Source organism: Aegilops tauschii, chromosome 7 (assembly GCF_002575655.3).
Source record: "Aegilops tauschii subsp. strangulata cultivar AL8/78 chromosome 7, Aet v6.0, whole genome shotgun sequence".
NCBI classification, from domain to species: domain Eukaryota; kingdom Viridiplantae; phylum Streptophyta; class Magnoliopsida; order Poales; family Poaceae; genus Aegilops; species Aegilops tauschii.
Window position 1 is genome coordinate 131,410,969 of NC_053041.3, and position 22,471 is coordinate 131,433,439.

Genomic DNA, 22,471 nt, shown 5'->3' on the forward strand with positions numbered 1-22,471 from the left:
CCGTTTGTGGGGGGCGTCGTGGGATGGAGATTCGAACCATTGACCTTCTCTCTGGTAGCCTGCAACGGAAGGAACGTGATGACCAACTGCGACAACTAATTTTTCTGAACAAATTAGAGTTGCGCTCTATTTGTATATGCTCTTCAACCTATAATTAGATCAGGATTAGGCCTGGGCCGTTGCTCTTGTGGCTGGGCCGCGTGCACATGGCTTCATCAACGTACAAAAAATAGAGCCCACCCTACAGTATTAATGTCTTTGGATATTTCATGTTGAATAATCCCACATGGCTCCAATCACATTACTTTCACTAATTTATACTCCCTCCGTAAACTAATATAAAAGTGTTTAAATAACTACTTTAGTGATCTAAACGCTCTTATATTAGTTTACAGAGGGAGTAGATGTTTAACAACATTGTATGGTGTGAGCTAATTAAAAGGACTTCTTCACATGGAAGAGGGGAAGTGCTTTGGAGGCTTGGAGGCTGCGTGATACATGGGATATATTGAAAATTCGCTTAAGAAGTTGTGGCTCATATGTGATGCAAGAGAGGTGCTTTGGTTGGGCTTAATATCACAAAACCCCACAACACCGGCTTGATACATGAAATTTGTATAATTTTTTCATCTTCTCTGCTCTATCTTCTAAAAAAATATGCAGTTGATATGTGTTTTCTGTAGAATTTGGTGTGCAACTCCCTGTCACCAGATAAGACAGAGCGGATGCTACACTGTTCATGCCAACCGAAGACATGCCCTGTTTCAACTTCCGTCCGGGCTTCATGCTCATTCACTCCAACACCAGAGATAGAGATCAACATCACGAACGGTTGTGGACGTCTTTGCGATGCCGTTTTCAACACCTCAACTCTGCGCTCATCCATGCCGGCACTATATTCGAACCGCATTGTCGCCTGATTCGTCGCAACAGTGTTTGCTCCGATCATAAACATGCTTACATGTTGCATTCAAGTAGGACGGTGTAAGGACACCTTTTCTCCCGTTGCAACGCACGGGCGTTTTGCTAGTAAAATAAAAAATTTGGGAAAAGTCAACGAGGGCGTGAAGCTTTCTCCCTGCTCACCGAAAGGCGCCGCAACCATCCAAGCTGGAATGTCGAATCTCCTCTCCCGCAAGAACAGAACACATACGCAGCGCAGTCGACCACCTCCCGTGTGTATATATATATAACTCCAGCCCGACCAAGGTGCACAACACGGAGAAAGAAACGGTACCACATGGACGCGCTCTTCGAGCAACTCTCCGCCGTCGCCGACATGGCTCTCGACCTCGACGGCCGGGGCTTCGACCCAGAACAGCTCGCCGGCGTCCTCGCGCTCTTCGAGGGCGAGGCGCACGCCTCGTGGGCGGCGGCCGAGGCGGAGTACGAGGCGGTGGCCCGCGGCACCGAGGCGGCCGTGGCGACCGCTCAGGGCCACCTGAACGCCGTCATGGGCGCGGCCGTCGGCAAGTACCGCGGCTCAGCCGGCGAGGCCGACGCGCTGTCCGCGGCCATGGCGGCGATGGATACGGCCTTCAAGGCAACGTCCGGGACACATCCCTCCTCACGCCCGTGAGATCGAGCGGGAAAGATCTGTGCGCGCACGCACCGCAAGATCGGTCGATATGCTCCATGAGCATGTACGTATGTGCCTGGCTGCATGGCTGGTCTATGAGACTATGACTATGATGATGTACTCGTATGGAAACCAGAGCACCTGTGTTTGTTGACCTCGTGTTCATGGCTGTGCGCATCGGCATGTGTGGTGTCATTTCCGAACGGATGCACACGGTCCGTGGTGGCTCCGTGCCGTTCGTGCACCGCCAGACCAGGTGCGACCTGCGAGTGCACGGGTCCAAGTCCAACAGGTGGCGACAGTGAACCGCGAGCGGAAAAACCGCTCCTTGCCAGTTTCCGGCGCAGCAGCGCGTGCTGCCACTCCGACGCCTTCCTCGGCGCCTGCCCCGACCCCCGCACTCCCCTCCCCTTCCGCTTCCCCCAGATTCCCAATCCCCCCCAAACCCCGCACCCAAAATTCGAATCCCGCGCCTCCCCCTCGCCCGCCGCCGCCGATGCCCTCCTCCAAGCGCCCCTCGCCGCGCGCGTCCGCCGAGATGGAGGACGACGCGTCCGCCGACGCCGACGCCGGCCTCCGCGCCTCCCCGCCCCGCCCCAGCAAGCGCTCCAAGTCCCGCTCCCGCTCCGGCGACCGCCGCCGCTCGCCCAACCCTAACCCTAGGCCCCGCGCCGACTACTACGGCTCGGCGCCCTCCCGCAAGAGCGAGCGCAAGCGCAAGCCCCGCTCCTTCCCGGACTCCGCCTTGCTCTCCCAGGCCATCGCGCCCGCCTCTTCCTCGGGCGGCGGCGGCGGCGGGCTCGGCCTCGGCGGCCACGGGGCCGCCCAGAAGCTCTGGACCGACGCCGACGAGATCGCGCTGCTCAACGGCGCCATCTCCTTCCGGGCGCGCCACGGCATCGCGCCGCGCCTCCCCGACGTGGAGGGGCTCTACGAGTCCCTCAGGGACTCCCTCTCGTCGCACATCAACCAGGCCAAGGTCTACTACAAGCTCAAGCGCCTCAAGAGCAAGTTCTGCAACACGGCGCTGCCGCCCACCAGCACCCCGCACGAGCGCCGGGTGCGCGCCCTCTCTGCTGACCTCTGGGGCACCGAGGTCGCGCCTTCAGCAGAGGATCTCCCAGAAGCAGAAGAGCCCGAGGAGGAGGACGCAGATGACGAATATACTGGCGCGGATGTGCCTTTGGCGGTGTCGGTGAGGCTGCCCTTGGTCAGCGAGCTGCTAGGTGAGTACTGGAGGAGGAACGGGCGTGCCATGTCAGGAGTGTCACTGGAGAAGGGTTTGGGGTTGCTTGGTGCAGAGGAGGGCAATGTAGCCGAGACTAGATGGAGGAGGCAGCTTGATGCCGAGATGCGCACACAATTGCGCCGACATGATTTGGCAAAGGAGGTCTTCAGCTTGCTCAGCGACACCATCAAAGGCCTAGGGCCTTAGCCCGGGGTACAATTCCCACAATCTCCTGCCCTCTGTAAAACAGAGTGTTTTTCTTCTGCACTTTAACTTGCCTTGAACTAATTTGGTTTCATTTTCTGCTTATCGTCAGTTCAATACTGGATTAAACTAGAGTGTTTTGTTCAAACTTAAAGTCGTGAATTGGCATGTTGATTGAAGTGCACACTTTTGGGATTAAACTCGAAAATAAGCATGGTTGTCTTGTTATGTAAAATTGTACTGGTGGTAGGAGTTCTCTTCCCCATTGGTTAAACAGCCATTTTCTATTCTAAGATCATTACATAGGAAGTTTTGGCATATTCTTGATAAGCTAATTTAGGAGTTTGGATTTGTAAGCGTTGAAGCCACTGGATGACATTCTGTTGAACACTAGTATGGTGTGTTCACTATTGTGATTCAGTTGTCCTCCGTGATACTCCCTCCGTTCCAAAATAGATGACCCAATTTTGTACTAAAGTTAGTACAAAGTTGAGTCATCTATTTTGGAACGGAGGGAGTAGCTTGCATTTCTATTTTGCTATGCTTAGCAAAGTAGAATTGTATTAACAATTTGGTTTCTTGCTGTCCTATCTCTAAGATCATTACATTAGGAAGTTGTGGCATATTTTTGATAAGCTAGTTTAGGAATTTGGATTCATAAACATTGAAGCCACTGGACGACATTCTGTTGAACACTAGTATGGTGTGTTCACTAGTGTGATTCAGTTGTCCTGCATGATAGCTTGCATGTCTGCTGTACTATACTTAGCAAAGTAGAATTGTATCTGCAATTTGGTTTCTTCCAGTCCTATCTGTGGCATCACAGTAGGCAGCTTACTTTTCTGCGAGCATCAAGTTTGCACCCCTTTTCTAAAATCATGTCACACTAGTATGGCGTGTTTACTATTGTGATTACGTTGTCCTACGTGATACAGCTTGCATGTCTGCTTTACTACAGATAGCAAAGTAGAATTGTGTCTGCAATTTGGTTTCTTCCAGTCGTATCTGTGGCATCAAAGTATTCCACTTCCTTTTCAGCGAGCAGTAAGTGTGCACAACTTTTTAAAATCCTGTTGCACTAGTGTAACTAAAGATGGGAAGGTTTTCTATAGACCTATACTGAAGCTGGTCTGAGAAAGTTGTGATTCCTTCTGGATTGAGCTTATTATGTTATATTGTCTGTTTCTTGTGAGTTTAGCAGTGTGTTAAATTACAACATAATAATGTGTTAGTCTAGTTTAGTCTACCCGCAATGTGGAACTATACTGGCGGTTTGATTTCTTTCCCATCCAAGCTGTACCTTCCCATCTTGGTTATAAGATATCATTTCATGAGCACAGTTTAGTGTAGTCTCGATGTGCTAGGTTAGGCATGGATTAATTTGAAACTGTTGGTATAAATCTTACTGGAAATATGCACGTCATGTTAAAGTATTGGGATTTAGGTTTTCAAAATGATGGTAGACTCGTGCTTTCTCTGCTTGCAAAGCAGGACTGTGTTTGTAGTGTGGTTTACCCTCAATGGCAAGTCAACAAAAATGAAGTATTTGAAGCAAGTCAAAATGGAGTTGATATGATTATGAACTATCATTTTCTCCAAGTATTGCTTTTGGTAGGATGAGCGAAAGCTATTCTTTGTGCTAGCTAGGCTTCCTTGCTAAGGCAAAGGTAGGATGTCTTAAAGTGTCATCATTTTGGACAATACATGGCACATGGCATTGCTGATTCAAAGAAAAGTATTTGCCGACCTAGGATAGAGGACCCAACAATTGTATCTGTGTCATAAATCAACTAAACTGATGCTTAACAGTCGAATGCCTTTCGTGCACTTTGTACATCCCTACTCTGTGGTGCTGCATGAGTAGTGCTGCAGGATGGCGTTTGAAGAGAAAATTGACTCTTGGATTTTGGTCTAATTGTCAGATGTAAAGCAAATTGATCAATTATGCATGTCCAATATGTTACATATGCATTATTTGCACACATTAGTGTGACAGCTTAATAAAATTAGGCACAACATGGTTCATTTTTAGCATTTGAATAGGAAAGATTGCCCGGATCCATCATGTTGTTTTCGTACCAAGCCACAAGGTTACTGTGGCTGCTTCTTTAGGCAAGGGGAGGGCTGCTTGGCCTGAGGTGCCCTTGAAACATTCATGGAGCCACCAAATCATTGCTTTTCTAGTTTTCTTTTTGTACCTTGGACTTTCATCTCCATGGGTTTCTTTGGTCTCACCCAGACATGTGGTCCTAGCTTAGCTACTTGAATCCGAATGCATGGGGCATGGGCACGTAGAATGGTCATCTACCATCTAGCTCCCTTTCATGGTGGTTCACCATAGTCCAGAAAACACCTCCTTTATATCTGTGTCATCTTAAGTTTGAACCAATAACATTACCTTATTATGTTGAATGGACCAACATCACATTGTAGGATTTGCCATGCAGAGAGTTGCGTCCTCCCGAGATCAGTTGCAATGATTTAGTTTTACCTTGTGTTTGCATGCTACCTTTGTTGCGTGGGCACTCTTATTTTACCTTGGGTTTGCGATGCTAAGCACTCTTATTTTGACATGGTATTGGTATGTGGATGTGAATGGGATCAGTGATGTTAGTTCCCATATGCACAAAGTGTGTTACCATTTTACCCTTTAAACTCAGGTTCAGCGCGCATTTTTTAATGTGTTCCATATTTTACGTCAAGGCAACTATTAATACCCACCATAGGGCTTGTTTTTTAATAACCAAAACATTTTGTTTGTACAATACACAAATAATCTGTGCGGTAAAGTCTATGCCTTCGGCAATCGGAATGATTGTGTTAGTTGAAAATTGACATGTAAATACTTTTTTTGGCAATGCAGATGCTTGTTGGTTGTACCATTTTTTATAAGCATCTCTTATAAAGTTCTAATGCAAGGAGCAAGGTCCTACAAAGCCCAATCTTGACTCATTCACCAAAGAACATAGCAATCGCAATTAAAATACAGATAATATATTGTGATCTCACATGGCTTTGTGACCCACATGGATACCTAAATTAACCGACTTGAATAAATGAGAGGAGCCGCTAGCCAATAATAACCACTCTAAATTCTTTAGATGTTCAGAATTGTACCATGATTTCTCCTCATGTCCTTCACATCGTGTTGGCATGATCTTAATCAATCCCCGCACCATTATATCAGGGTAAACACTCTAATTCCTACTTCACAGCTTGGCTGTTCTACTTGCACGTCAAAGCTCCCCCAATTATCTAGGCTTGATAACCCATTCACATCGATAGGTTAGATTTGTCCGCCTAAAGTTTGGGCCTATTTGTTTGGGACTGCCCAGCTTAGGGCAACTCCAACACCGTGCACCAAAATGCCCCTAAATGTCCAGACCGCGTGGCCCGGACACTGCCATCCAACGACGTGCACTAAAGGTCTGTGGACTGGTCCGGGTGTCCGAATTCCTCTAAACCGGTACCAAACCTGGGGAACGTTTGGGGAGTCCGGATGTCTGCCTGGCTCACTTGTTAGTTGGACTACATATCCCCACACCCCATGTGCTTTTTCCCTCTAGGTCCACATGGCCCACCCTGCTGTCTGAATTTGATGCTTATTTGATGTCTACGTTCGATGATCGGCTCTGCTACCGCTGTCCGACATGTCTGGACTTGTCCGCAGACATTTGGTGTGTCTGTTTTGATGAATGTCGTTGGAGTTGTCTGTAGGTGTGGCCTCATTTGGGTAACAACTACCCACAAGTTTATTTCCATTCTATGGTATTGCTTAATACTGAGCTGAGTTTCATTTGGGCCGGTTTGCTCCTTGGCCTCTTATCTTGAGCTTTGCTTAGCCCTAGACTCATGCTTAGGTCCTCTTGGCCTTATCAGCTATCATTGCATGCTTCCATGTTCATGTTTCCTGTCGTGAATTGTACAATGCTTTCACATGCTATTGTTATTTATGGAATGAATGCATAAAAAGATTATCAACAATCCCTGTAGAAAGCAACAGGAAATGGAGAGCCATCAGATTATACATGTTTCAAAACACCTGAGACCTGACTATTTTAACCAGAAAATTGTTCTCCAGTACTTCACTATTCATGAGTCATTATTTCAAATACTATTTCTATTAATCTGCCCATTTTCCTACTTAGCCACTTAAATTGCAGTACAAATGGAATGTCCTTTTGGCCACTTTACATCTAATAATATGATTTGTATGCGATCTGGTCAAAATGCCATAAAATTTGTAACCCGGGGAGGGGGGGTACAGTTATGTTGTAACATATCATGTGTTTATGCTCTTTGTTACCATTGCGAATACAACTGGATGGACTAGTTGGGGATATAGAAACAGTGTAGGAGAATGGAGATGTCAAACAGGAATAGCAGGGAATGGATTATCTAGAACAGTTCCCATTGCAAATGTTCTATTTGCCTCGAGTTCCAGTACTGTCGTGTTTATACACATGGGCACACAATGTTCCCTCAAAAATATATCCTGCAAATAACTTTTCGCTGGGAAGCTATGGTGTATAAACTGCAGCATTCATTATTTATGGAAGTAATTGTCATGCAGTTGTCCTTGTTTGTTCTCAAATACTTCCTTGAATTGCCATGTTGATAATGAGCTTTTTGTTACTGTTTTTCCAAGCAAAAATATGAAAATGCCAACTCTTTTAAATTGCTAATATTGCACCTGCTGTGATAGATGACCTAATACTGAAGGTGGATAGTTGCACAAATCCTGAGAAACCATATTCTCAATGAGGCGTACACTTTTTCTTGTTGCACATGGTACTTAGTTTTATAAATATTAGTTTAAGTGAATCTGTGTTGTTTTCTCGCGGTAATTTAAAGATGACCCTTTCTATCACTATTGTTATTACTGTAAAATCAGAGGTTTATTTCCAATACTGGGGCGTATAACTTAATGATATGTTACAAAGTCAAGATTCTGTGTAATTTCCTACATACACATCTGGCTGGTAACTGCAAGTTATGTGGGATTCAGCGTGTTATCTCTCGAAGATGTCTTGTACTTGCTAATAAAATGCTGTTGAGCTCGTTAGTACCAAACTATACTCGATTCCCCACATTTCATGCTTATCGCCAACCTCAGTAGCGATATTCTATTCTGTCATCCCCTAGGTGGCAATGGGTATTTGAAAGCCTGTACTGATAAAACATGTTTGTTGTACTTTTCTAGTATTTCTACAGTTTTTGTTCAAGTAGAACTGCTTCTAAAGCCTTTTTCTTTTGCAGATGGCGTTGGGTGGAGTATATAGCTGGATACGCTCATAGGTACAATGTCTATTCTGTAGGCTGATCAACCATCCGGTACCTGGTTGCTGACCACAAGGCCCTAACAGGGTGTCTATGGTGTCGGTTCACGCCAAATCAAGTGGGAACTAGTTAATGCTTTTGCAAGACACCCAGGTTGGGAGACACTTATTTTGCTAATCCGCTCGCCTCATGTCCTAGATATATATGCTAAGGAATCCTGGTCCACGACAATGACACCTTTTGTATCGATGTCTGTCTGTAAAATTGTAAATCATTTGCTAACTACTGCTACGATGGTAGATGTGTTTGGGGGTGCAAGGATGTGGCTTATCGGTATACCTGTTTGATTCCTAGCCGCCTGGACTCGTGATATTATGCACTCGCACATGATGCTTTATTCTGCCGTAGATTTGCCTAACTGAAAGTGTTCTCGTATTGGAATTGCCCTGTCAGTTCAGCTTGTGCTGCTTAAGTTTCTAGGCATAAAATGCCGTTCCCCTTCGCAGGCTTTTGTCATTGGCAATAATACTAATGCTGCCATATGAGGACTGTAGCGTTGTAGGATTATTCCCTTTGCTTTCCTGGCCTATGGATCGGTGGATTCTTTGTAGGCTGCTACTTATCCAGAGTTGAATTGTGCCTGAGTGCGTACATGCACTTGGTGCTGTTCTCCCTGGGGATTCATTTCAAAACTCAACCTTTGTAGTCGGTTCCCTATCAGTGAAGCAACTAGAGAGTAACCATCACACAAATCAAGTTTGTTTTGCGACATGTTTTATAACTTGAAAGTTGTAGTTGGTCATGTATCATGTATGCTTTACCATTCTTTAAGGCCAGTTCTTTTGAGCTATCCTCTGAAAATAAACACAACCCAAATGATAAGAGCTACACGTGTGGCATGAAACACTCTGGCCCAGACGTTATTTACAATTAAAGTTGCCATCCAAAAAGAACCCCCTTCCTCCCCAAAGGCTAAAACTTGCCATCTGAAAAAGGAAGTTGCCATCCTTGACAATTATAGTTGCCATCCTCTCGTCACTAAACTTGCCATAAAAAAGTTCGGAGTTGCGATGTGTTCATGCCACACGTGCGGCGGATATCTAGGTCGTAAAAAGAAGCTTCAATTCAATTGTTAATTTGTGGAACAAATTGTCGATGTTTAGGAACCAGACATTGGGTTGTGTGCAACAACCCTTTGTGAGTTCGGCCGGGGACTGAACACGCTACGTAACCAAGGGCATCGTTCGCCGGAGAGGAGATGACTGGAGGTAAAACACACCGGAGATACCCAGGTTTAGGCCACCATAGCGGTGTAATATCCTACTCTTGCCTAAAGATGATATTGTTGTGTTCACTACAAACTGGTTACAATGTGTGTGGTATGTTGCGAACGAGTCCATCTGCTAGGCGACAGTCTTCTATTTATACTGCTTCGGTCCTTCCCTTATCGTAGCGGGGGTTGCCACATGTTCAGCATAAACAAAGGGAAAGTGAGGGCCGTCTTTACCGGGATGACACGATGGGGACGTGGCATGCTCGCCCGTACCGAGTTGGTAGCTACAAGACACCCCTGTAGCAGCACACCGAATGGGTGAATCTTCAGTCGCCACTGTTGATGATCTCGGGGGGATGGCGCGCCTCGCCGATGCCCAAAGTCAAAAAGGCGGGCCTATTGCGTCCCATCCGTGCGGCTGACGACGGTCGTAGTAACCGGGACGACGTGCATTTAATGTCTCTGACAGGCAGATTCTCAGCTTCCTTTACGGAGAAGGAAGAATGCTGCACGATGCGGCGCTTCCCGAGTGGATCCGGAAAACGCTTGTCGGGGCTTGGCGCCCCCGCGAAGCACTTAGCGAGGAGAACTAGCGGACTCTGTTCTCCAAATGGCGAGTTGCCAAGCTCCCGAACACAAAAGAAATCGTATTGAAATTACATTAAAAAAAGAGAAAAGGGAGCAGTAGCTCTTGGTTTAAAGAAAAGGGAGGCATGCGCGCATCGTTTGCCGGGCGCCATCGTCAAGGCCCAGGTCAAAATGAGTCATATTAGCTCGGATTTGAACTCGCGATCCACCTCAAATTGAGGTACGTACCTAACCACCCGAGTTGGGCAGCGCTAGTGATTGGTAAGCAGCGCGAAAAAGTTTAGAACAAACTACATCGGCAGGTCCGAATATTTTCTTTTTTTTCAAACATTTCATGAAAAATCTGAATACTTTTGGAAAAAAGATTCCAAACAATTTTTTTAAAGAATATAAGCAAGTTTTGAAAAAATTGCCGAAATTTTGGATTTATAACCAAATTTCAAAACCGGAAGAATGTATGAATTCGTGCATAATTGTTTTTTTAAAAGGCAACATTTTTTCAATTCCAATTTTTATTCACAAACACGGACAAGTTTGGTAAAAAATGTGACCAATATTTGAATCTGCAAACAAATTAAAAATCGTGATGTATTCTGAATTTCTCAACAAATTTTGAAAAAGGAACTTCTTTTGAAAATATGAACATATTGGACAAAAGGGAACATTTTTCACATCTGCGAAAAAATTGAAACACTGAACAAAATATGAAAAAAGCGAACATTATTTGAAATTTGTGAACATTAATTGAATTTGTGTACTAAATTTGAAAACAGGAACATTTTTTGAACTTATGTATATTTATTGAAAAGGAGAGCATTTTTCCCAGTATGTGAACATTTTCTAAAAAACCTGAACAGTTTTTGAATTTGTGAACAAAATTTGAAAACAGGATTATTTTTAACTTGTGAACCTGTTTTTAAAGGCAAACATTTTTTAAATATCACGAACATTTTTTGAATTGTGACAAAAAAATTAAAAGTAGGAACATTTTTTAATATTCCAAACATTTTTGGCAATTTTGAACAATTTTTGAAATTCTGAAAAACCAAAATAGATAGAAAGGAGAATAAAAATGAATTAAAAATGAAAAAGAAATGAAAAAGAAAGGGAAAAAATTAACAAAAAAAGAATCAGATAACTAAAAAAAGAAAAGGAAAAAACAAAAATAAATAAATAAATAATGAAAAGCCAAACAAAACCTTAAAAGAATCAGCAAAAAGAAAAAAAGAAAAAAACCAGACCTGGACCGGTTAGGAACCTTAGGTTCCCAAAACCGGGATCAATGAAACGCGTAAGCAGGCCGGCCCTTTTAATCGCTAGCCTCGCCATGTTTGTGCGTTTGTAAGACAACTTACGCAGAGAGCCAACTCAAAAAAAAAGGATGCCGATAACTGCCACACGTGTGGCATATAGGGGGTTGTGCCGCACGCCCTGTGTGGCACGGAGACAAACTCCCCCGCACGACGGCGTCCGGGCGCGCGCAGACACAGCCCACACATCTGGTGTGTGGCACAATCGCCCACACGTTCGGGCGATCGACCGCGCTGCCCGCACGGCCCAACGCGCCCGTCGTCCCGGCCTGCTTTCGAACCCCAGTGCGACCTGCGCCGTCGTCTCCTACCTCTCGATCCCAAACCTCCATCGTCTTCCTTCTATAGTTGCCATGGCAACCAGACCAGATCTCTAGCGCCTCCCCACCCCCACCCCCACCGCCACCCCCCACCCTGGCCCCAGCGACGACGAGCTAACAGGTCGATCTCCGATCTCCTCCTGTTTCTCGTCCTTCTTCTATCCAGAAAATTAAAATTCAAGGTTGCCCACGAAGATGGCGACTAGATCCACACTGTCATGGCAAACACACCATGGATTTGTGTGTATTCCCCTCTGCCCACCAACATACGCCAGATCTGCCATGTTCTATCCTAGATTTGACCTAAGATTATGGGTTGGGTTGTTGCGAGTAGTTGATTCAGAAGGATGTGTAGAATTCACTAAAATTAGGGGAAGAAAGGACGAATTTGGGTGGTGCCTAGGGAGGGAGAAAATTAATTGCCACCTATATCTTATGTTAGTTGCCACCTATCTTTGTCGTTAGCTGCCACCATGTTATGTTGTTGCTTGCCATCATATTATATTGGCTGTTGCCATCGGTTCAAAATGATAGCCGGCATCCAGATTTTAAAAAAGAGAATGAATGCACATGTCCTACTTGCCATGATGTGATGGTTGCCTACGCAAGAAATGTGATAAGATTGCCGTGTTATCTTGTATGTGCAAACAGCAAGAATGCATTTTGCGGATTATTGATGCGTTCTTGTTCATGCAGTGACTGAAAACATAGTGGCAGAAAAAAAGCGGAAAAATGAATCATGAAGACGGCACTGATCCTTGGTTTTCTCAAAGGCCGGAAACGCCCCCTTGGGATGCAGCAGAGTACAATCAACTCATTTCTGCAGGGCCGTTGCTGCCACTACTAGAGCAGTACGCGAGTATCGGTACGATGCATGATCAAAAGAGGGACAGTTGCCATGTTTGTGACGAGGAAGATGGCATTCTACTTATGTCCTACAATGTCATTTTTCGCAGGTTCTTATGACCCAACCACACACACGGGGATACCATGGCAAGTTCAGGCACAGGGGCGCTAACGCTGACAGATTTAGGGGCGACCAACTTTAAGTAGCCAATATGGCAAATCAAGGTAACGCATACGAAAAAGAAACATACTGGTGTGGCCATGAAATTAAACTTGCAAGGATGGCAAAGACTTACGAGTTATATGAAAAAATGCAGGACCTTCATGCAGCACGTGGAATCAGGCGGCAACCATGTACCCGCCATCAACGTCGTACACAGGTGAGTCTATGAAGTGAAGATGTGGACAGTGAATTAGGAGAAGGAACATAGGTGACATTGGGGTTTTCATGGTGACTTGACAGCTGCAGTTGCCATGCCTGGAAAGCTACAGTTGCCATGCCTGGACAGCTGCAGTTGCCATGCCTGGACAGTTGTAGTTGCCATGTGTAATAAAATGTGATTGGAATGTCTAAACAACTGTGGATGACAAGGGTGAACAAATCTGTGTGGCATGGTTGGACCACTACATGTGCCATCTTGTACAAACTACAGTTGCCATGCATTGACCAACTGCTAAAATGATCACAGGTTGTTATGGTGGAACCACATCGACAAACATCTCATGGCAAGCTTCACAGGTGCAGGCCAACGCTATTGCAGATAGAGCACATCAAATTGGAATGACAACCAGATACGATCAGCACATGCGGCACAACAAGGTAAAAAAAATATGAACTAGAAAAACAGTAGTGCATTTGCTTTTGTGGAAAAATCATGGGGGGGGGGGGAAGTGGATTTGTCACGGTGGTGGTGGAAAAAACAAACAAAAATGCTACCAAGTGAACGCGTGCAAAAAGTCATTATTGTCTTCAGGATTTGTCAATTGTCGTATGACTGTGTGCAACATTCATGATTGATTCCATTTGCCTAGTGAGCTCGTACCTAGAATCCAAGTTTTGATGCTAAAAGATGCTGGTTGCCATGTCTTGGCAACAGTAGTTGCCATGTTTGTTGGACTGTAGCTGCCATGGCTGAAAAACTACAGTTGCCATGCATGGCCATATGCAGATGCCACGGCTTGCTGTATGAATGATGTCATGCCAAATCACATGCAGTTGATGTATTCCGTTACGATAAACATGCCATTCAAGCAATGCTTACACACATACCTGTTTTTTATTGCAGGACCTTCAACTACAATCAACAGCGGTGCGGGGACATCTACTGCTGAGCACACGGAAGAAGCGTTCCACCAGCCAGTCAACAGTCCTGCCACAAACAATGCAGAATCAGTGTCGGAAATGGCAATCGTTCCAGCAATGCCGACAAGCACACCTTTGCACACCAGCACAAGCAACACTCAAGCAGATGAAACAACCGCCAATACTGAAGTGAATGATGAAACTGATGACGAAGCACAAGGGGATGAAGAAGATGGGCAATCAGAAATCATGGTACCTCAGCCACCATATGTTGGGCAGAGATTTGATTCGTTTGAAGATGTCAAGGAATTCTACCAGACATATGCAATGTTCCATGGGTTTGCGGTCAACACCGAATACCATAGGAAAATTAAAAAAACTAACGAGTACAACAGAGGTGAGACGAGGTGCTACAAGGCACGAAGGAACAAGAAGGGTAAATGTGTTGCGCCGGTTGTGCCAGAACGAAAGAGAGGTATCATCATCAAGACGGAATGCCCTGTCCGGTGTACGCTAAACGTAGATGGTGCACAGTGGGTGGTCACTGAATATTTCGACGAGCACAACCACGAACTCATAAAGAAGTTTGACCTGGTAAAATTTCTGAGCGCCCACAGAGGATTCAGCCCCCTCAAGAAGAAATTCATAAAGCTGCTACATGATTGTAACGCCGGTCCATCAAGAATGGTCCAGATACTGTCCATGATCCACAACAAAAATGGAACTCTGAGTAGCATGCCCTACATACCAGTAGATGTCACAAACCTAAAGGCAAAGTGCCGTAGAGAGAGCAGGTTGGCTGACATAGAAGACACAATAGCCTACTTCGACGAGAAAGCAAAAGCAGATCCTGATTTCTTCTACATGATAAGATTGGACGATGAGGACCATGTCAGGAACATGTATTGGGTGGATGGTGCTGCAAGAAGAGCCTACAAACATTTCCGAGATTGCATTTCGTTTGACGCAACATATCTCACTAATATGTACAAGATGCCCTGCGCTCCCTTCATAGGAATAAATAACCACAATCAGTCATTGCAGTTCGGTTGCGGGCTCGTTCGAAACGAAGATAAGGATGGGTACACTTCGCTGTTCAAAACCTTCTTGGAGTGCATGGGTGGACTTGCTCCGATGAACATAATAACAAACCAGGATTTTAGCATGTGTGCAGGCATAGAGGAGGTCTTTCCGTTGGCAGTGCACAGGCACTGCAGGTGGCATATTATAAAGAAGGCTGAGGAGACGCTAGGATCGTTCTTTGCTGACCGTCCAGAGCTGCACAAGGCATTCGAGTTGTGCATGGACTACAGCTTGACGGTGGAGGAGTTTGAACAGAGCTGGACAGCTATGATTGAAACATATCAAGTCCAAGACAACGAGACGCTTGCAAGCCTGTGGGAGAAGCGAATGTACTGGGTGCCGGCCTACTTCATGCAGTGCTTCTTCCCATTTCTGTAGACTACGCAGCGCAGCGAGGGGTTCAATGCTGTTCTGAAGCGGTACGTGAGCCCTAGCAACTCATTGCTGCAGTTTGCCAAGCAATACACAACTTTGCAACAGAAAATACTGGGATATGAGCTATAGCAAGAAGCAAACACCGCGCTCAAGCAGCCTAAATTGCTAACATATTTACCAATGGAGAGGCAGATGAGCAAGACATATACCAACAAGATTTTTAACAAGTAAGTCAATTGTGTTACCGTCTTATTTGCACAAGCATTAAGGTAGTAGGTGCCATATAGAATGCAATGCAGTTGCCAGCTTGTTTGAATTGCTGATATGTTGAAAAGTAGCCATTGAGTACAGTGTAATCATGATATGTAGTTACCATGTGAAATCAACTATAGTTGCCACGTGGGTTGAACTGTAGTTGCCATGTTTAATAAACTGTAGTTGCCATGTTTAATGAACTGTAGTTTCCATGTGAAAATGATATGCAGTTGACATGTGACACAAAACTGCATTTGCCATGTTTTATGAACTGTAGTTGCCATGTTAAATTTAACGCACTTGCCAATTAAAATGTTATGCATTTGCCATGTGAAGATATCATACAGTTGCCATATGGAAACAAACAACACAAGAACAGATGTGGGAAAAAAACAGGATTTCCATGCCATCATTCATTTTAGATGCCTTTGCTACGTTACGGCCTACATCAACATAAGGTGCTACAAAACATCATATAAGAGTTTAACAAACCACAAAAAACATGCAGATTCCAGGAAGAAATAAAGCGTGCCAACATGTACATGGCTTACCAGGTGGACGAACCTACGTTCAAGGTGTGTTCTCTCTTGGGCATGTCGGATTCAGAACCTGAAGACCCAGACAAAGGAAGGAACTACTTTGTGAAGGCCTCGATAAACGAAGGAGAATACTACTGCCAATGCTGCAAATTCAAACGGGACAGGATTGTGTGCTGTCACATACTAAAAGTAATGGACATGAACGTGGTCACGTGAATGCCCCGCCATTTCATACGGCGGCGATGGACTTGGGACGCCGACGACGCGTTGGGGCCACAAACATCAAACGCAGTTTTTGCTGTGCATGATGAGAGACCAGAGGCAACCATGGAAGCCGTGAGGCATGTTGTGTTGACCAAGAACTATGCTGAACTAATAGATGAAGCATGCAAGAGTGATGAGACAGCGAGGGTGGCAGAAAAACACAGGAAGGCCCTGAAAAGAGAGCTTGATGAGATCAAAAAGAGGAAAGCTGAAGAAGCCTTACACAGGTTCCCCCGCACGTCAAGTGTGCCTTCATCCACGGGGCCATCATCTGAAAACTCGGAGGTAGGGTCTGGAACAACAAGCACACAAACCCAGGTCAGGAACCCGCCCCGTTCCATCACAAAAGGGCGTCCAAAAGAGGTGAGATACAAAGCAGGGTTGGAGATTCAAGCAAAACACAAGAAAACAAAGAAAGGGACGGGCAACCCGTAAGCAACATTGGAGGACTGTAACTTGGTTGTTGGTGACATTTTTGTAAGGTAGATGTTCTAAATTTAAAAAAATGGGAGAATGACTCTTGATGGGCATCAGAATTTGAAAGAAAATGCCATGATTGAATGACTACAATTGCCCAGTGTGTGGTACTAAATCTGCCATGTTATTTCCACTGAATCTGCCATGTTATTTCCACTAAATCTGCCATGTTATTACTACTGAATCTGCCATGTTATTTCTACTGAATCTGCCATGTTATTTGTACTGAATCTACCATTGCGTAGATTTCCGTTTTCAGTCAACGCATTTTATTCCGCACATATTGTATTGTGTGCATACTATGAAAAATAAGTTGAAACGATCGCGTGCAAAAAATGCAAGGTAACAGCTGCTTATGAACTACCATGCTAACCGATACAGTTAGCAATGCAAAAAACCCAAAAGCCAAACGAAAAGAATGATAACTTTCACTAACCGTGTCTGATCAACTACATTTGCCATGTTTTCAGGCATCATAGACGCATTCAAAAACACCCAACTGGTACCACCAACCACGAACACATAGTAATACTGAAACATAAACGTAGCTGCTGTCACACCTAAGTAGGTTCACATCCACACATATATTACAAATATTCAATGTCACTCACATGCCACCACTATATACTAGGCTACGGGCAGATGCAGTCATAACGTAGTACACGGACATAGTTTTAAAAGAACAAGTTGATACCTTACATTCCTCAGCCACAGAATGTAAGGTAGGCGTGTGGTATAGAGCACCACGTGATCACTTGTACTTCTTGTTGGCTTTCTTGACAGCTTCCTCTATGAACTCTCGTGCGTTGGCCCGCATGTTGAAATCTTCATTCATCAACCAGTTCCATGTGTACATTTTGCGGAGTTCGACGACCATTGCAGCTGTGACGACAGGGACCCGTCGACCTTCCCACTTTGCAAGGTATTCCAACATGTGAAAGCCACAGTCATGCCTATAAAGAAAAGAATCAGGTCAACTAAAGAGAACAGAAAAAAAATCATAAACTTCAATGCAGAGGTGACAAAAAAGGTTTGGGATTGGTGTGGAAGACACATGGAAAAAGATAGTAATTACCGGTTTCCTTGCTTCGTAGTCGCGACGTACTCGATTGGGAAATGAATGATCTGGACCCTTGAGTTTTCGTAGTGATGGTTCCATGTCTCTTTGAGGTTGTTGATGAAGAATTCAGCATGCGTAGTAAGGTCTGCATCAGCTTCTGAAAGCATTGAATCTAGCACCTCAAATCGTTGGTTCTTCAGGTCAAGGCAAATTGCGTAGTGGTGACCACACTTGTCATGTGGGTCGTGTGGTGCAAGCTCCTGGAACATGGGGAACAATACCTGCAAAGTAAGATAAAGGAAAAAGAAAAGGCAGAGTTCACATAAAAAACAACAATGATGTAATTGGAAAAATGATATGTAAAGATATCACCGGATGCACTAAGAGGAACATGAATGAGAAAGTAGCAAGTGTCCAAAAGTACACCCACAAAGAATGTTTAGTTGCCATGTGTAATTAAAAGAAGTTGCCATCCATGTATGAACAAAGTTGCCCAGTATTTTAGTTGAAGTTGCCACATAAGTTGCATTAAGAAGCAGTCAAACTCATTTTACATGGCAGCTGTTGCCACATGAAACAGCTATCACAAAACAGTGTGTAGCCCACATGTGAAGCATAGCTACTGGCAAAACATAGCATGGGAGGAAAATGTGCAAAAAAGAAGGAATACTCACACATTTCTTCATTGTGAGCTTGAATTCACCATGCGCAGCAAAATGCTTCCTCAGGATTTTATGGTGGAAGTCACCATCTCATATTTTGCAGGTCACACTGTACTACATGATTGTTTTGTCAGGACAAATATCCATATTCCTGTTGATGAAGTCAATCCCACACGCAACTACATTCTTTGACATTTTACCGAGTGGCCTCACAGACTCGGCAAGATCACCCAGGCCAACGTATGTCGCATCACATTGTATGATCTTGGTTCTGTCCAAACATGAGCTGTATGAAAATGATATAACATGAAAGAATCATGTTTACTAAGTAAAAAATAGAAATAAAACGTAAACAAAGCATCTCTAGAATAGCAAAAGGAAAAAAAATAAGAGGAAAGCAAGTGAGGGGTTGTGTGGTGTGGGCATTACGCTTTCAGCTCCTTCATGTGCTTGCTGTTGGACCTCACATTTACAAAACGCTTGACAATATCGTACAGCTGGTTCTGCTCCTTTGTGGCCTTGACTTCGGGCTCATAGTCATCCGCGGGTGGTGCGTGAACTACCATATGCTGCCTCACAAAACCAGGGGTGGCACTTCTAATGGTATCCTCAGATACCGACTCGGCAGGCACGTTAGAACTTGATTGCCCCTGACCTCATGAGGACCTCCTCTGCAATGCTGCCTCCTCAATCTTGCGGTAAGCTTCATCAAGTGACGGCGTAATCTCCTCAGGGGTGGCTGCAAGGATCAAACAGTGGGTTAGGATACCTGGAAACAAAACAAGTTTATTATGAAAGAAAGGGTGCAGAATATGAAATGTAGGTGCAAAAAATAGGGAGTTGCCATGTGGAGGCAACTCCAATTGCCAGGTGTAGTGCACTGTAGTTGCCATGTGGCAACAACTACAATTGCCACGTGGGTTGAACTGTAGTTGCCATGTTGCAGCGACTCTAGTTGCCATGTGCTTGGCGAATGGAATTGCAACATGGCAACAAACTATAGGTGACATGGTGCAGCAACTCCAGTTGCCATGTGCATCAGATGAGATTTGCCATCACCAGTGAGAAACCAAAAAAAGCTTGTGACAAATGTCAGACTAAAAAAATGTATAAAACAAAATGATAAACACACAAAAAATGTACCTTGCACTATCGGCTCTGCAAACTTCACAGCCTTCCTGCCATTAGCCATTGGCTACGCCATCATTGGGGCCATGCCTATCAGGAAAGCAAAGGCAACTAGCATAGGATCTTGCACCACTGTTCATCTTGACTGTGATCGATGCCAAGGCTACAGCTCGGTGGGGTGAAGGCCATGGGTGCCTCTCCTCCCTACCAGTCGGACCGCGAGGAAGTTGCTCCGTAGAATCCAGGGGTGACAGATCAACAAACATTTCCGCCTCATCTGCTGCAGTATCATTAGGCTTATTAGTAGGGCGGGGCGTGCTGCCAACGGTATCAACCGCAACTTTCTTGCCAATCTTCTTGTTTGGGCTGTATGGGACACCAATGTTGACTGGGAGCTTAGAAGTGCGCAGATTTAAGCTGGGGTTCTCCACGGCGGGTAAAGACGCAGTCTGCTCCGGACGTTCACCTCCGTCAGTCATGCCTGACTTGACACCTGCGTCAGTTGCACTCCGGACTGCCGTTTTCTCCATAACATTGCTTTTGGCAGGTGGGTGGGAACAGTGTGGATGCAGGCACATAACATGAGTCATCTCTGCTGCTCCTAGCTACAGCTGGTGCATTGGGTATGTCTGCAGATTGCTTGCGGGGGCTACGCCGCCTAGGTGGAAGACCAGCTCGCGTAACGGTCGCCGTAGCAACCTCTAGACCACCAGAAGCTGGAGTTGTTGTGCCAAGAGTCTCACCTGTGGATGGCATCTCATTCAGAATTGTCTTCGCAGCCCCTTCTTTCATGGACGCAGAAGTGCCACCAGCCACACACTTGGAATCCGTATCAGATGAGTGATACGTCTCCAACGTATCTATAATTTTTGATTGTTCCATGCTATTATATTATCCATCTAGGATGTTTTATATGCATTTATATGCTATTTTATATGATTTTTGGGACTAACCTATTAACCTAGAGCCCAGTGCCAGTTTCTGTTTTTTTCCTTGTTTTTGAGTTTCGCAGAAAAGGAATACCAAACGGAGTCCAATTGACGTGCCAATTTTTGATGATTTTTTATGGACCAAAAGAAGCCCCCGGAGTAAAAGAGTTGGGCCAGAAGAGTCCCGGGCCGTCCACGAGGGTGGGGGGCACGCCCTACCCCCCTGGGCGCGTCCCCCTATCTCGTGGACGACTCTGAGACCCCCCTAACGTGAGACCTACGCCAAAAATTCCTATAAATACATAAACCTCCAGAAAATAACCTAGATCGGGAGTTCCGCTGCCGCAAGCCTCTGTAGCCCCCAAAAACCAATCGAGACCTTGTTCCGGCACCCCGCCGGAGGGGGAATCCCTCACCGGTGGCCATCTTCATCATCCCGACGCTCTCCATGACGAGGAGGGAGTAGTTCACCCTCGGGACTGAGGGTATGTACCAGTAGCTATGTGTTTGATCTCTCTCTCTCTCTCTCTCTCGTGTTCTTGATTTGGCACGATCTTGATGTATTGTGAGCTTTGCTATTATAGTTGGATCTTATGATGTTTCTCCCCCTCTACTCTCTTGTAATGGATTGAGTTTTCCCTTTGAAGTTATCTTATCGGATTGAGTCTTTAAGGATTTGAGAACACTTGATGTATGTCTTGCATGTGCTTATCTGTGGTGACAATGGGATATTCACGTGATCTACTTGATGTATGTTTTGGTGATCAACTTGCGGGTTCAGTGACTGTTGGGGATATTACTACTGAGTATAAACCGGCCATGAGGGGCCGGGTTATACCCATAATGAATTATTTATATTTGAAGCCCATGAAGACAAGGAGTATGGCGCTTTACGGAGGAGCTCTGACACGGAGGCCCAGGGCCCAAAGATGGATTAGGGCCTGTAGATGTAAACCGCCATATGATATGTAACTTGTGTTGTAAGATAGGAAAGGATAGAAACCGAGCCGGACACGTTTATGAGCCGGCCTCGGGATTCTGTAAACCGACGGGCGTCAACCTATGTATATAAAGGGACGACCCGACGGCGGTTTAGGGACAAGAAACAACAACTCGAGAACCAGGCATAGCGGATTCGCTCCCTGGTCATCGAAACCCTAGCAATTCCACATCAACTAGATTAGGCCTTTACCTTCACCGCAAGGGGCCGAACCAGTATAAACTCCCTGCACCCTTTTTCCACCTTAACCCCTTTAAGCTAACCCGTCGCGATGGCTCCACGACTAAGTCCTTTCACTAGGACATCTGCCGTGACAAAACCACGACAGTTGGCACCCACCGTGGGGCTATCGCACGATGGTTTCGAGTTCTTAGAGGGCAGCTTCGAAGGGCTCAAGGGATACGCTGTGGGCCATATGTCCAAGAGTCATCGCGGCAAGCTCTACATCAACAACACAGGCTGGGGCCCCGAGGCCGGCTCAATCAAGTACGGGTACCGGGTCCCCTTCAGCGGTATTCACATCTTCATTGGCAAGATTGGCGAGCCAGGCCCTGAGCCGGACATCTGCACCGACATTGTCGAAACGGCTCAGTGTGCGAGACCTGCCCGGGCTCAGCCCGCCATGAAGCGTGCCTTCGTGGGAGTCATCCACGGAGCGGAATCTGAGGATAGATCGGCATCTAGTGGTGAAACTGTCGTTTACTCTAATGACAAGTCATCTACTGGAGAGATCGAGTCATTGTACCAGCTGCAAGATGGCCGGTTTGG

General features: G+C 45.4%; 2 protein-coding genes across 2 annotated transcripts; both read left to right on the plus strand.

Annotated features, from left to right (window-relative positions):
- Positions 1-1,213: 1,213 nt before the first annotated feature.
- LOC109765692 (uncharacterized) lies at positions 1,214-8,627 on the plus strand. The gene is made up of 2 exons (XM_020324475.4): positions 1,214-3,020; positions 8,271-8,627. Exon 1 carries the CDS (start codon positions 2,076-2,078, stop codon positions 3,012-3,014), a length of 939 nt encoding a protein of 312 aa, XP_020180064.1. The 5' UTR covers positions 1,214-2,075; the 3' UTR covers positions 3,015-3,020; positions 8,271-8,627.
- A 4,213-nt stretch (positions 8,628-12,840) lies between these two features.
- On the plus strand, positions 12,841-15,392 carry LOC109765695 (protein FAR1-RELATED SEQUENCE 5-like). The gene is made up of 3 exons (XM_020324477.1): positions 12,841-12,853; positions 12,946-13,008; positions 13,915-15,392. The coding sequence occupies exons 1-3, from the start codon at positions 12,841-12,843 to the stop codon at positions 15,390-15,392; spliced, it is 1,554 nt and encodes a 517-aa protein (XP_020180066.1).
- Positions 15,393-22,471: the final 7,079 nt, after the last annotated feature.

Coding starts and splice junctions, on each gene's coding strand:
- LOC109765692 (XM_020324475.4), top strand. CDS start 2,076: ATGCCCTCCTCCAAGCGCCCCTCGCCGCGCGCGTCCGCCGAGATGGAG.
- LOC109765695 (XM_020324477.1), top strand. Junction 13,009..13,914: donor GCCATCAACGTCGTACACAG/GTGAGTCTATGA, acceptor TTTTTATTGCAG/GACCTTCAACTACAATCAAC.